General features: G+C 36.9%; 1 protein-coding gene across 1 annotated transcript; it reads left to right on the forward strand.

The window, feature by feature from the left end:
• The first annotated feature begins 1,800 nt into the window (after positions 1-1,800).
• Positions 1,801-4,886, forward strand: LOC137834647 (prohibitin-3, mitochondrial). Its single transcript, XM_068642744.1, has 2 exons — positions 1,801-2,758; positions 4,699-4,886. Exon 1 carries the CDS (start codon positions 1,911-1,913, stop codon positions 2,745-2,747), a length of 837 nt encoding a protein of 278 aa, XP_068498845.1. The 5' UTR covers positions 1,801-1,910; the 3' UTR covers positions 2,748-2,758; positions 4,699-4,886.
• Positions 4,887-16,174: the final 11,288 nt, after the last annotated feature.

The following is a 16,174-nucleotide window of genomic DNA, read 5'->3' on the forward strand; positions in this document are numbered from 1 at the left end:
TTCTTAACAAGAATATAATTTTTTGGCAAAGTAGTAAATAGAAAAAAAAAATCAATTATACATCACATCAACTTGTGTTCTCTATAATTAATAATTGAGATATTTAACATTTGTAATTTAAAACAAAGGTACAAAATAAAAAAAATACTTTATTTTAATAATGAAAGATAGATGAAGATAAAGAATATATAAGTAAAAAGAAAATAATTAAGATAGAAGGTAATTCAAATATATGAAATGTGTTGGAGATTGATCTCACTACTATTTTGTACACAATTTACTATAAATCCTTATTCAATATTTCCAATTAATCAATCAATTCAACAATTCTTTTGTTTATTTTAAACCTAATTCATTAAAAATTATCTCAATTCTTTAGTAATTTTGTTGAACAATCAACATTAAGGATGAAGACTTAAAAATTGACTGATAAATCTTACTCATATTCTTAAAAATAAGTGTTATTTGTGTTTTTACCTAGATCCTAATTAAAACAAAGGTTTTCCAAGTTGAAAATATATAATCACGAATCAAACTATCATATTCAAAATAAATATTAAAAATCAAGTAAAAACAATTAACTGAATAATAGACCTTCCTATAAAGGATAAAAAGAATTACACGAGTTAGCTAACTCTATCAACCTCTAACAACAACATGCATAATCATTCATAACTTAACACTTATGGTATGATCTCTCATATAATCTCAGTGTCTAGTGGAATAACTATCTAGGTTGAAGTGAGTGTTTGACTTACACATCTAACCCTCAATTTACAATATTTGATTTATGTTTTTTCATGCAACCCTGAGAATGTGCCTCTAGGTTTCTTACATGTGTTGCTTTAGTTTGACCATTTTAATGATAAAGCCCACCACTCTTTGCTTTCGTCTTGTGACTCTTACTTCGACACATTTTCTTCTTCATGCACGTTATTTGAACGAAACTAAAAGACAAAACAAAGAGAGTAAATAAAAGAAAAGAACAAGGAACTGAGTCATTGTTTGCTAGTGCTAAAGTGTTGCCAAAATCTCTGTGTCCTAATAGCTTTGTAAGAACAATATTGTATTTGTGCAAACTAGTAGAGAGAGTTTAACCTTGTAAATATCGAAAAAAGTAACCCCTATCTAATGAGCGACCTTGTGATCTTTTGATCACACCCTATATAATATTTGTCTTAACCATGAGTAATTGTGTGTTAAACAATACTCGGGTTTTTAGCCACAAGTAACTAAGTGGTAAAAAATACTAAAGACAGTCAGTCACAAGTTTTGCATGGTGGTGTTGGTGTGTTTAAATGAAAAAATTAAACTATCTTTCTACTCACTCAAATTGATACCCAAGTTGAACCCTGCTCGCTTAAGCAATCAATTTTATCTAGTTACCTTATCTTATTTTATTTTGTTTAATATAAATATAATGTTATTGAACATTTTCTACTAGTTAATCACCATGAACTAATAATTTAGCATGAAAATGTACTTTCTTAATTTCCTATTTGAGATTTTTTTACTTTTATATCTCTTGGTTCATAATTTTTGTGTTGAAACAATCCTAAGAAGCATTTATGTTTAATTGAACTATTTATTATATTATTTTATGTTTAATTTTTTTATTGTTATTATATGTGTGAAATGCTTATGTATATCAATATAAAATCATTTCCTACCATACTTATATAAAGCTACAACATTTTTTCTCTAAGTAAAAAAATAAGGGTTAAATATATTTTTAATGCAAAAAATAAAATAAAAACACAAAAAACATATATATATATATATATATATATATATATATAAAATATAACCTCCTCCCCAAGGCAAGAAACAAGCCTTTGATTTGGTTGTTCAAAACCCTTAAAGGAAGCAAGAAAGAAGAAACCCTCCAAAACCCTAAACCCCTCTCCGAAATGGGAAGCAGCCAAGCCGCCGTATCCTTCCTAACCAATCTTGCCCGCTCCGCCTTCGGCCTCGGCGTGGCGGCCACCGCCCTCTCCTCCTCCCTTTACACCGTCGACGGCGGACAGCGCGCCGTCCTCTTCGACCGTTTCCGAGGGATTCTCGACTCCACCGTCGGCGAGGGAACCCATTTCCTCATCCCGTGGGTCCAGAAACCCTACATCTTCGACATCCGCACGCGCCCCCACACCTTCTCCTCCATCTCCGGCACCAAGGACCTCCAAATGGTCAACCTCACGCTTCGTGTCCTCTCCCGCCCTGACACCGCCAAGCTCCCCGTCATCGTCCAGAACCTCGGGCTCGAGTACGATGAGAAGGTTCTTCCGTCAATCGGCAACGAGGTCCTGAAGGCCGTTGTCGCTCAGTTCAACGCCGATCAGCTCCTCACCGACCGTTCCCAGGTCTCCGCCCTCGTCCGCGACAGCCTCATTCGCCGCGCCAAGGACTTCAACATCGTTCTTGACGACGTCGCCATCACGCACCTCTCCTACGGCAGCGAGTTCTCGCGCGCGGTGGAGCAGAAGCAGGTGGCGCAGCAGGAGGCGGAGCGGTCCAAGTTTGTGGTGATGAAGGCCGAGCAGGAGCGGCGGGCCGCGATTATCCGCGCCGAGGGAGAGAGCGATGCGGCGAAGCTGATTTCTGATGCTACCGCCTCGGCTGGAATGGGGCTGATTGAACTCAGGAGGATTGAAGCCTCCAGGGAGGTAGCCTCCACCTTGGCTAAGTCTCCGAATGTTTCGTACTTGCCTGGCGGACAGAACCTTCTCATGGCTCTTAACGCCCGATGATCGTCATTATGGTAATTGCATTGTTGGCTTTAGATTGATTTGTTTAAGTTGATTAATTGTGTGTCCTAACTTTGAGGAATCATTGTAATTGGTGTGCATTGTGTTATGCAATGCTCATGGTGCACATTGTACTCTTGACCACACCCTCATGGCTCCTAGTCTCTCGAGATGATCTTAATGATCGCAATCTTTCATTTTGTTTGCATTTGAGTTGATTAGTTGTGTCCCCTAAGGTTGGGGAATCAGTGTAATGCAATGCACAAGGTGTTCATTGCGCTTTTTTACTTGTCCTTCACAATGTGTGGATGGCTTTGAGCGCAAAATTGATTTTGGACTATATAATCTATGTTTGGATTTTTTTAATTCTGAAAGCAACTTTGTAGTATAACTTAAATTGTAAACCTTTTACCCTAACGAAAGCTGCTCAAAGTTGTTTTTAATTCAAAGTCGGTTCTGAACCAATGTGGCATGACGCTTAGCTCATCATGATGGTAATTGTGTTGTTAGCTTTAAAATTAGACACAATTTCTTACATGCTTGTTGATGTTGTTGCATGGTTAGAAGTGGAGTTTTTTATGCTTGACATTGGATGCAAGCTTTTATTATGAGATCAATATGAGAGTTGACACTTAAAATTGTGATTAGAGAACAATATGAAAATGCACAATAGACTTTGTCTAAGTTTTGTGTGTAATGCGTGGTTAGCTTTGGTTTAATTTACTTGCATTTGAGATTGAGTTAATTAATTGGGTGTCCTAAATTGGAGGAGTGTAATGCTATACACATAATTGACAATTCACTATTTTACATGCATTTTTAGTGGAGTAAATAGTTTAGCATTGACAGTGTAAAGGGTGGTCGTTACATATATTGTCATTCAATCACATATTGTTTATTTATGGTTAAGTTTGTTGACTTTTACCATATGTATTTTGAAGTTGTACCTACATGATTTTTAATAGGTCAATAGCATAGAGCTCTTTATACCGACAGCATAAAAAATTGAACTCTTTGAGTATTCAGTGCAAATTTTTAAAGAAAAGGTTCACAACCACAATTGTGGCCACAATATCAAGGTTTTCGTGGTGTCTGTCAGCACATGTCCCATAGTGTTCTGCAGTGGCAAGGATCCCTACGAAACTGTAACAATGAATGTAATCACAGTCTAAAAACCTTCTTGTTAAGTGAAGTTTTATGCTGGTCTTGATAGTAGAGTGGACTTGATTATTAATAGAAAGTGAGAGTCTAGAGGCCTTTAAAGAAAGTAACAAAGAATGTATTGGTATTTGTTAGAATTTCTCTTTTGATTGGAAAACCCTTGAGTGAAGAATTTTTTGTTGGTGATCGGGTTTCTTATGGAGTTAATGAATTTATATCAAATTAACCTTTTCAAGTTTCATCAGAGATTATTGGGATTATCGTCTTATACATGGTTAATTCAGTGCTGATCTTATCAACAGAGTAGACTTTTTATTTTGTAGTTTCAGCATGAGATTTCTCGTACAAATATAGGTAGGTTGCAAGTTAGATATCTTGTCTAAATAATATCCTCAGGGAGCTTCAACCTTTCAATTCAACACAAACCTTTAAGTGCTAAATTGTTTTCAGACATGGGCAAACTTTTGCATACATTACCACCCCCTCTCACCCATTAACATTTGAACCCATTTCCATGCCTGGTTTTACTTTTCTAAATTTTTGTTCTGATATGATATCTAGATGGTTATGAAAATTTCGCTGGAATGCTAACACTGTTCACTCAGTTCTATCAAGTTACTGCCATTTTCATTTTAAATTTAAATTACTGACATTAATTAGCTGTTACTTTCTGAGGTTAAGGTTTCTGCTTCTGCCTCTCCACATAAAAGAAATAAAAGACCATGAAATTTTACATCCCACTTATTTGTAGGTTCAGGAAAGTATTTACCTAACACTTCCTGCTTCATTTCAGGGCCTAATAATGCGGTGGCACGACATGCTTTGATGGATTTGTTTTTTTCCCTTGTTGGGAGTAGTTTTCTTGAGTTTTTTTACTCTAGACTCTGTCTCATTTGTGGACAATTCACTATAATACTTCATTGCTTGCTTAAATGTAAGTTCTCTGACCTTTATCATCAATTTACCAAAACTATTTCAATACATCCTTTCTCATTTTTCCCATTTTCATCCCCTTTCAAGGAATAAATTGACCACTCTACTTAAATAAAATATTAAGAAATGAAAAGACAATATTTGTTATATTTTATGGTTTTTTTAATTTTTACAATTACTTATTTGAAAGTTATGAAATTATTAAAAAATAAATATTATACATATTGAATGTATGATCGTTTGTTTCTTTTTCTTGTAACTTATGCGTTGTTTTCTTGATGGGGTGAGTGTCAAAATAAATAAGGTATATTCAAAAAATAAGAAAAGAATTGAAAAGTAAGCGTATGTTACTGTTACCTACATAGTATAGACATTATACGATACGGAGATATGTAAACACGGGGAGATAAATATATATATTAATTATAATATAATTTGATAATAAAAATTTACGTGTGGAACTATGTTTCAATTTCTTTTGTAGTAGATTTTCAGTGGTTCAAAAAATTTGTTTTTTATTTTTATAATTATAAAAAAATTTATACAATAAATTTGATTTAAAAAAAATTAATTTATGTTTTCTTTCTAAAGTTATGATAGAATTGTCAAATATTTTTTGTTAATTGATGTTTCATGACGAGTGTCGTGTCTGATATGTGTGCTCTGTGTTTGACACGTACACTATTTAACAGGTGTATCTGAGTCTTATAGATTAGTACTCATTTAATATATATATATATATATATATATATATTAAATATTTGTAATTTTTAGTTTTTTTGTTATTTTTTAATTTCAATCTATTAAACTACATAAATCATGCTCCTACCACACTCCGATGCCTTACGAATCTTTTCAAGCCAAGTTCACCAATTCAGAAGTCAGTACATATAAGGAGCAGATTTCTTTGATGAGTGAAGTGAAACAACCTCTATTGAAACTCGTGAAATTTCGCCTTACTTTTTAAAATTTTATTTTGGGTCTGTATTATGTCGAAAAGATTTGCGCAAAGGCTGAGATTTGAGGCCCAAATTCGTCCCACAGAATTTGTAAAAAAAATTTTATTCATCACTGCCAGGGCCGAAAAGAAGGTTCGTTTGTGTGTCAAACTGTTTTATTTTTTTCCTAGGGTAATACTCATCCGTTTGACCTGAAATTTGTCGCGTTTTACCCTAAATACAATCTAGATTCTTACGTGGAATTTCAGGAAAAAACAATTCCGGGAGAATTTTTCAGAAATTTTATTGAAAACCAGGCTATCCTTTACCGAAACTCGTGAAATTTCGACCTACTTTATAAAATTTTATTTTGGGTGCGTATTGCGTTGAAAAGATTCGCACAAGTACTTTCATATGATGTTTGCCCACAGGTAAGGAGGCACGTCCATAAACAAGTCACAAAAAGAAGATACGGGGAGGAAAAACCAGGACGTTTTGTTTTTGGAAAACCAGTTTTGTTCACTCTCGGTTTGGGACTTACTATGCCTTACTCCTTGGGTATTTCGGTCTCAATGTTTTACCAGACATTCATCTCTGTGTCTATTGAGTTTTGGCTGAGATTTGAGGCCCAAATTCGTCCCACAGGATTTGCAATAAATTTTTTATTCATCACTGCGAGGGTCGAAAAGAAGGTTCGTTTGTGTGTGAAACTGTTTTTTTTTTTTTTCTAGGTGAATACTCATCTGTTTGGCCTGAAATTTGTCGCGTTTTGCCCCAAATTCAGTCGAGATTCTTACGTGGAATTGCAGGAAAAAACTATTCCGGGAGAATTTTTCAGAAATTTTATTGAAAACCAAGGTTATCCTCTACCGAAACTCGTGAAATGTCGCTCTACTTTCCGAAATTTTATTTTGGGTTCGTATTGCGTTGAAAAGATTCGCACAAGTACTTTCATATGTTGTTTGCCCCCAGGTAAGGAGGCACGTCCATAAACAAATCACAAAAAGAAGATACGAGGAGGAACACCAAGGACGTTTTGTTTTCGGAAAACGAGTTTTGTTGACTCTCGGTGTGGGACTTAATATGCCTTACTCCTTGGGTATTTCGGTCTCAAATTTTTACCATACATTCGTCACTGTGTCTATTGAGTTTTGACTGAGATTTGAGGCCCAAATTCATCCCACAGAATTTGCAAAATTTTTTTTATTCATCACTGCCAGGGCCGAAAGGAAGGTTCGTTTGTGTGTGAAACTGTTTTATTTTTTTCCTAGGTGAATACTTATCTGTTTGACCTGAAATTTGTCGCGTTTTGCCCCAAATCCAGTCGAGATTCTTACGTAGAATTGCATGAAAAAACTATTTTAGGAGAATTTTTTAGAAATTTTATTGAAAACCAAGGCTATCCTCTACCGAAACTCGTGAAATTTCGACCTACTTTCTGAAATTTTATTTTGGGTCCGTATTGTGTTGAAAAGATTCAAACAAGTACTTTCATATGTCGTTTGCCCCCAGGTAAGGAGGCAAGTCCATAAACAAATCACAAAAAGAAGATACGGGGAAGAAAAACCAGAACGTTTTGTTTTAGGAAAACCGGTTTTGTTCACTCTCCGTCTGGGACTTACTACGTCTGACTCCTTGGGTATTTCGATTTGAAATTTTTACCATACATTTTTCACTGTGTCTATTGATTTTGGCTGAGATTTTGATGCCCAAATTCGTCCCACAGGATTTGCAATAAATTTTTTATTCATTACTGCCACGGCCGAAAGGAAGGTTCGTTTGTGTGTGAAACTGTTTTATTTTTTTCCTAGGTGAATACTCATCTGTTTGACCTGAAATTTGTCACGTTTTGCCCCAAATTTAGTCGAGATCCATACGTGGAATTTCAGGAAGAAACAATTCCGGGAGAATTTTTCAGAAATTTTATTAAAAACCAAGACTATCCTCTACCGAAACTAGTGAAATTTCGACCTACTTTCTGAAATTTTATTTTGGGTCCGTATTAAGTTGAAAAGATTTGCACAAGTACTTTCATATGTTGTTTGGCTCGAGGTAAGGGGGCACGTCCATAAACAAATCACAAAAAGAAGATACGGGGAAGAAAAACCATGACGTTTTGTTTTCGGAAAACCAGTTTTGTTCACTCTCGGTCTGAGACTTACTACGGCTTACTCCTTGGGTATTTCAGTCTCAAAATTTTAGCAGACATTCGTCACTGTGTCTATTGAGTTTTAGCTGAGATTTAGGGCCCAAATTCGTCCCACAGGATTTGCAATAAATTTTTTATTCATCACTGCTACGGCAGAAAGGAAGGTTCGTTTGTGTGTGAAACTGTTTTATTTTTTTCCTAGGTGAAAACTCATCTGTTTGACCTGAAATTTGTCGCGTTTTGCCTCAAATTCAGTTGAGATTCTTACGTAGAATTTCAGAAAAAAACTATTCCGGGAGAATTTTTCAAAAATTTTATTAAAAACCAAGGCTATCTCGTGAAATTTCGACCTACTTTCTGAAATTTTATTTTGGGTCCGTATTGAGTTGAAAAGGTTCGCACAAGTACTTTCATATGTTGTTTGGCCCGAGGTAAGGGGGCACGTCCATAAACAAATCACAAAAAGAAGATACGGGGAAGAAAAACCATGACGTTTTGTTTTCGGAAAACCAGTTTTGTTCACTCTCGATCTGGGACTTACTACGGCTTACTCCTTGGGTATTTCGGTCTCAAAATTTTAGCAGACATTCCTCTCTGTGTCTATTGAGTTTTGAGGCCCAAATTCGTTCCACAGGATTTGCAATAAATTTTTTATTCATCACTGCTACGGCCGAAAGGAAGGTTCGTTTGTGTGTGAAACTGTTTTATTTTTTTCCTAGGTGAAAACTCATCTGTTTGACCTGAAATTTGTCGCGTTTTGCCTCAAATTCAGTCGAGATTCTTACGTAGAATTTCAGAAAAAAATTATTCCGGGAGAATTTTTCAAAAAATTTTATTAAAAACCAAGGCTATCTCGTGAAATTTCGACCTACTTTCTGAAATTTTGTTTTGGGTCCGTATTGAGTTGAAAAGATTCGCACAAGTACTTTCATATGTTGTTTGGCCCGAGGTAAGGGGGCACGTCCATAAACAAATCACAAAAAGAAGATACGGGGAAGAAAAACCATGACGTTTTGTTTTCGGAAAACCAGTTTTGTTCACTCTCGGTCTGGGACTTACTACGGCTTACTCCTTGGGTATTTCGGTCTCAAAATTTTAGCAGACATTCCTCTTTGTGTCTATTGAGTTTTGAGGCCCAAATTCGTTCCACAGGATTTGCAATAAATTTTTTATTCATCACTGCTACGGCCGAAAGGAAGGTTCGTTTGTGTGTGAAACTGTTTTATTTTTTTCCTAGGTAAATACTCATCTGTTTGACCTGAAATTTGTCGCGTTTTGCCTCAAATTCAGTCGAGATTCTTTCGTAGAATTTCAGGAAAAAACTATTCCGGGAGAATTTTTCAGAAATTTTATTAAAAACCAAGGCTATCCTCTACCGAAACTCGTGAAATTTCGACCTACTTTCTGAAATTTTATTTTAGGTCCGTATTGCGTTGAAAAGATTCGCACAAGTACTTTCATATGTTGTTTGCCCCCAGGTAAGGAGGCACGTGCATAAAAAAATCACAAAAAGAAGATACGCGGAAGAAAAACCATGATGTTTTGTTTTCGGAAAATCAGTTTTATTCACTCTCGGTTTGGGACTTACTACGCCTTTCTCCTTGGGTATTTCGGTCTCAAATATTTACCAGACATTCGTCACTGTGTCTATTGAGTTTTGGCTGAGATTTGATGCCCAAATTCGTTCCACAGAATTTGCAATAAATTTTTTATTCATTACTGCCATGGCCGAAAGGAAGGTTCGTTTGTGTGTGAAACTGTTTTATTTTTTGCCTAGGTGAATAGTCATCCGTTTGACCTGAAATTTGTCACGTTTTGCCCCAAATTCAGTCGAGATCCTTACGTGGAATTTCAGGAAAAAACTATTATGGGAGAATTTTTCAGAAATTTTATTAAAAACCAAGGCTATCCTCTACCGAAACTCGTGAAATTTCGACCTACTTTCTGAAATTTTATTTTAGATCCGTATTGCATTGAAAAGATTCGCACAAGTACTTTCATATGTTGTTTGCCTCCAGGTAAGGAGGCACGTCCATTAAAAAATCACAAAAAGAAGATACGCGGAAGAAAAGCCATGACGTTTTGTTTTCGGAAAATCAGTTTTGTTCACTCTAGGTTTGGGACTTACTACGCCTTACTCCTTGGGTATTTCGGTCTCAAAATTTGAGCAGACATTCGTCACTGTGTCTATTGAGTTTTGGCTAAGAATTGAAGCCCAAATTCGTCCCACAGGATTTGCAATAAATTTTTTATTCATCACTACCAGGGCCGAAAGGAAGGTTCGGTTGTGTGTGAAACTGTTATATTTTTTTCCTAGGTGAATACTCATCCGTTTGACCTAAAATTTGTCACGTTTTGCCCAAAACTCAGTCGAGATCCATACGTGGAATTTCAGGAAGAAACAATTCCGGGAGAATTTTTCAGAAATTTTATTGAAAACCAAGGCATCCTCTACCGAAACTCGTGAAATTTTGACCTACTTTTTGAAATTTTATTTTGGGTGCGTATTGTGTTGAAAAGATTCGCACAAGTACTTTCATATGTTGTTTGCCCCCAGGTAAGGGGGCATGTCCATAAACAAATCACAAAAAGAAGATACGGGGAAGAAAAGCCTTGACGTTTTGTTTTCGGAAAACCAGTTTTGTTCACTCTTGGTCTGGGACTTACTACACCTAACTCCTTGGGTATTTCGGTCTCAAAATTTTAGCAGACTTTCGTCACTGTGTCTATTGAGTTTTGGTTTAGATTTGAGGCCCAAATTCGTCCCACAGGATTTGCAATAAATTTTTTATTCATCACTGCCCCGGCCGAAAGGAAGGTTCGGTTGTGTGTGAAACTGTTTTATTTTTTTCCTAAGTGAATACTCATCCGTTTGACCTGAAATTTGTTGCGTTTTGCCCCAAATTTCGTTGGGATTCTTACGTGGAAGTTCAGGAAATAACTATTCCGGGAGAATATTGCAGAAATTTTATTGACATCCAAGGCTATCCTATACCGAAACTCGTGAAATTTCGCCCTACTTTCTGAAATTTTATTTAGGATCCGTATTGCGTTGAAAAGATTCGCACAAGTACTATTATATGTTGTTTGCCCCTAGGTAATGAGGCACGTCCATAAACAAATTACCAAAATAAGATACGGGAAAGAAAAACCAGGACGTTTTGTTTTCGGAAAAGCAGTTTTGTTCACTCTCGGTCTGGGACTTACTACGCCTTACTCCTTTGGTATTTTGGTCTGAAAATTTTACCAGAGATTCATCACTATGTCTATTGATTTTTGGCTATGATTTGAGGCCCAAATTCACATGATTTGCAATAAATTTTTTATTCATCACTGCCACGACCGAAAGGAAGGTTCGTTTGTGTGTGAAACTGTTTTATTTTTTTCCTAGATGAATACTCATCTGTTTGACCTGAAATTTGTCGCTTTTTGCCCAAAATTCATTCGATATTGTTACGTGGAATTTCAGGAAAAAACAATTCAGGGAGTATTTTTCACAAATTTTATTGAATACCAAGGCTCTCCTCTACCAAAACTCGTGAAATTTCGACCTACTTTCTGAAATTTTATTTTGGGTGCGTATTGGGTTGAAAAGATTCACACAAGTACTTTCATATGTTGTTTTCCCCTAGGTAAGGAGGCATGTGCATAAACAAATCACCAAAAGATACGGGGAAGAAAAACCAGGACGTTTTGTTTTCTGAAAACCAGTTTTGTTCACTCTCGGTCTGGGACTTGCTACGCTTACTCCTTTGGTATTTCGGTCTCAAAATTTTACCAGACATTCGTTACCGTGTCTATTGAGTTTTGGCTGAAATTTGAGGCCAAAATTCGTCCCACAGGATTTGCAATAATTGTTTTATTTATCACTGCCAAAGCCGAAAGGAAGGTTCGTTTGTGTGTGAAACTGTTTTATTTTTTCCTAGAGTAATACTCATCCGTTTAACCTGAAATTTGTCGCGTTTTGCCCCAAATTCAGTCGAGATTCTTACGTGGAATTTCAGGAAAAAACTATTCCTAAAGAATTTATCAGAAATTTTATTGAAAACCAAGGCTACCTAAACTCGTGAAATTTCGCCATACTTTCTGAATTTTTATTTTGGGTCCGTATTGTGTTAAAAAGATTCGCACAGGTACTTTCATATGTTTTTTGCCCCCAGGTAAGGAGGCACGTCTATAAACAAATCAGAAAAAGAAGATACAGGGAAGAAAAGCCAGGACGTTTTGTTTTTGGAAAACCAGTTTTGTTGACTCTCGGTTTGGGACTTACTACGCCATACTCCTTGGGTATTTCAGTCTCAAATTTTTACGAGACATTCGTCACTTTTCTATTGAGTTTAGGCTGAGATTTGAGGCCCAAATTCGTTCCACAGGATTTGCAATATTTTTTTTTTCCATCACTGCCAGGGTCGAAAGGAAGGTGCATTTGTGTGTGAAACGGTTTTATTTTTTTCCTAGGGTAATACTCATCCGTTTGACTCGAAAATTGTCGTGTTCTGCCCCAAATTCAGTCGAGATTCGTACGTGGAATTTCAGAAAAAAACTATTCCCGGAGAATTTTTCAGAAATTTTATTGAAAACCAAGGTTATCCTCTACAAAAACTTGTGAAATTTCGCCCTACTTTCGGCAATTTTTATTCTGAGTCCGTATTGCGCTGAAAAAGTTCACACAAGTACTTCCATATGTTTTTTGCACCCAGGTAAGGAGGCACGTCCATAAAAGAATCACAAAAAGAAGATAGGGGGGAAGAAAATGCAGGACGTTTTGTTTTTGGAAAATCAGTGTTGTTCACTCTCGGTCTGGAACTTACTACGCCTTACTCCTTGGATATTTTGGTCTGAAATTTTTACCAGACGTTCGTCACTGTGTCTACTGAGTTTTGGCTGAGATTTGAGGCCCAGATTTGTCCCACAAGATTGGCAATAAATTTTTTATCGATCACTGCCAGGGCCGAAAGGAAGGTTCGTTTGTGTGTGAAACTGTATGATTTTTTTCGTGGGCGAATACTAATCCGTTTGACCTGAAATTTGTTGCGTTTTGTCCCAAATTCAGTGGAGATTCTTACGTGGAAGTTCAGGAAAAAATTATTTCGGGAGAATTTTTCGGAAATTTTGTCCAAACCAAGGCTATCCTCTACCAAAACTTGTGAAATTTCGCCCTACTTCCAGCAATTTTTATTCTGGGTCCGTATTGCGCTGAAAAAGTTCACACAAGTACTTCCATATGTTGTTTGCACCCAGGTAAGGAGGCACGTCCATAAAAGAATCACAAAAAGGAGATACGGGAAGGAAAATGCTGGACGTTTGGTTTTCGGAAAACCAGTTTGGTTCACTCTCGGTCTGGGACTTACTACGCCTTACTCCTTGGGTGTTTTAGTCTGAAATTTTTACCAAACGTTCGTCATTGTGTCTATTGAGTTTTGGCTGAGATTTGAGGCCCAGATTCGTCCCACAAGATTGGCAATAAATTTTTTATCGATCACTGTCAGGGCTGAAAGGAAGGTTCGTTTGTGTGTGAAGAAACTGTTTGATTTTTTTCGTGGGCGAATACTCATCCGTTTGACCTGAAATTTGTCGCGTTATGTCCCAAATTCAGTGGAGATTCTTAAGTGGAATTTCAGGAAAAAAACTATTTCGGGATAATTTTTTGGAAATTTTGTCCAAACCAAGGCTATCCTCTACCAAAACTTGTGAAATTTCGCCCTACTTCCGGAAATTTTTATTCTGGGTCCGTATTGCACTGAAAAAGTTCACACAAGTACTTTCATATGTTGTTTGCACCCAGGTAAGGAGACACGTCCATAAAAGAATCACAAAAAGGATATACGGGGAGGAAAATCCAGGACGTTTTGTTTCCGGAAAACCAGTTTTGTTGACTCTCGGTCTGGGACTTACTACGCCTTACTCCTTGGGTGTTTTGGTCTGAAATTTTTACCAGACGTTCGTCACTGTGTCTATTGAGTTTTGGGTTAGATTTGAGGCCCAGATTCGTCCCACAAGATTGGCAATAAATTTTTTATCGATCACTGTCAGGGCTGAAAGGAAGGTTCGTTTGTGTGTGAAACTGTTTGATTTTTTTCGTGGGCGAATACTCATCCGTTTGACCTGATATTTGTCGCATTTTGTCCCAAATTCAGTGGAGATTCTTATGTGGAATTTCAGGAAAAAACTATTTCGGGAGAATTTTTCAGAAATTTTGTCCGAACCTAGGCTATCCTCTACCAAAACTTGTGAAATTTAGCCCTTCTTTCGACAATTTTTATTCTGGGTCCGTGTTGCGCTGAAAAAGTTCACACAAGTACTTCCATATGTTTTTTGCACCCAGGTAAGGAGACACGTCCATAAAAGAATCACAAAAAGGAGATAAGGGGAAGAAAATGCAGAACGTTTTGTTTTCGGAAAACCAGTTTTGTTCACTCTCGGTCTGGGACTTACTACGCCTTACTCCTTGGGTGTTTTGGTCTGAAATTTTTACCAGACGTTCGTCACTGTGTCTATTTAGTTTTGGCTGAGATTTGAGGCCCAGATTCGTCAAACAAGATTGACAATAAATTTTTTATCGATCACTGGCGGGGCTGAAAGGAAGGTTCGTTTATTTGAGAAACTGTTTGATTTTTTTCGTGGGCGAATACTCATCCGTTTGACCTGAAATTTGTCGCGTTTTGTTCCAAATTCAGTGGAGATTCTTATGTGGAATTTCAGGAAAAAACTATTTCGGGAGAATTTTTTGGAAATTTTGTGCAAACCAAGGCTATCCTCTACTAAAACTTGTGAAATTTCGCCCTTCTTTCGGCAATTTTTATTCTGGGTCCGTATTGCGCTGAAAAAGTTTACACAAGTACTTCCATATGTTGTTTCCACCCAGGTAATGAGGCACGTCCATAAAAGAATCACAAAAAGGAGATACGGGTGAGAAAATGCAGGACGTTTTGTTTTCGGAAAACCAGTTTTGTTCACTCTCGGTCTGGGACTTACTACGCCTTACTCCTTGGGTGTTTTGGCCTGAAATTTTTACCAGACGTTCGTCACAATGTCCATTGAGTTTTGGCTTAGAATTGAGGCCCAGATTCGTCCCACAAGATTGACAATAAATTTTTTATTGATCACTGTCAGGGCTGAAAGGAAGGTTCGTTTGTGTGTGAAACTGTTTATTGTTTTCGTGGGCGAATACTCATTCGTTTGACCTGAAATTTGTCGCGTTATGTCCCAAATTCAGTGGAGATTCTTACGTGTAATTTTAGGAAAAAATTATTTCGGGAGAATTTTTTGGAAATTTTGTCCAAATCAAGGCAATTTCGGAAAACCAAAACTTGTGAGGTAAGGAGGCACGTCCATAAAAGAATCACAAAAAGGTGATACGGGGAAGAAAATGCAGGACGTTTTATTTTTGGAAAACCAGTTTTGTTCACTCTCGGTCTGGGACTTACTACGCCTTACTCCTTGGGTGTTTTGGTCTGAAATTTTTACCAGACGTTCGTCACTGTGTCTATTGAGTTTTGGGTTAGATTTGAGGCCCATATTCGTCCCACAAGATTGGCAATAAATTTTTTATCGATCACTATCAGGGCTGAAAGGAAGGTTCGTTTGTGTGTGAAACTGTTTGATTTTTTTCGTGGGCGAATACTCATCCGTTTGACCTGATATTTGTCGCGTTTTGTCCCAAATTCAGTGGAGATATTTAGGTGGAATTTCAGGAAAAAACTATTTCGGGAGAATTTTTGGAAATTTTGTGCAAACCAAGGCTATCCTCTACCAAAACTTGTGAAATTTCGCCATACTTTCGACAATTTTTATTCTGGGTCTGTATTGCGCCGAAAAAGTTCACATAAGTACTTCCATATGTTGTTTGCACCCAGGTCAGGAGGCACGTCCATAAAAGAATCACAAAAAGGAGATACGGGGAAGAAAATCCAGGACGTTTTGTTTTCGGAAAACCAGTTTTGTTGACTCTCGGTCTGGGACTTACTACGCCTTACTGCTTGGGTGTTTTCGTCTGAAATTTTTACCAGACGTTTGTCACTGTGTCTATTGAGTTTTGGCTGAGATTTGAGGCCCAGATTCATCCTAGAAGATTTGCAATAAAATTTTTATTGATCACTGCCAGGGCTGAAAGGAAGGTTTTCGTTTGTGTGTGAAACTGTTTGATTTTTTTGTGTGGGCGAATATTTATCCGTTTGACCTGAAATTTGTCGCGTTTTGTCCCAAATTTAATGGAGATTCTTACGTGGAATTTCAGGAAAAACTATTTC

This window comes from Phaseolus vulgaris, chromosome 5 (assembly GCF_000499845.2).
Source record: "Phaseolus vulgaris cultivar G19833 chromosome 5, P. vulgaris v2.0, whole genome shotgun sequence".
NCBI classification, from domain to species: Eukaryota; Viridiplantae; Streptophyta; class Magnoliopsida; order Fabales; family Fabaceae; genus Phaseolus; species Phaseolus vulgaris.

What these genes read in the sequence shown, in the direction of transcription:
- LOC137834647 (XM_068642744.1), top strand. Translation starts at nt 1,911, where the DNA reads ATGGGAAGCAGCCAAGCCGCCGTATCCTTCCTAACCAATCTTGCCCGC.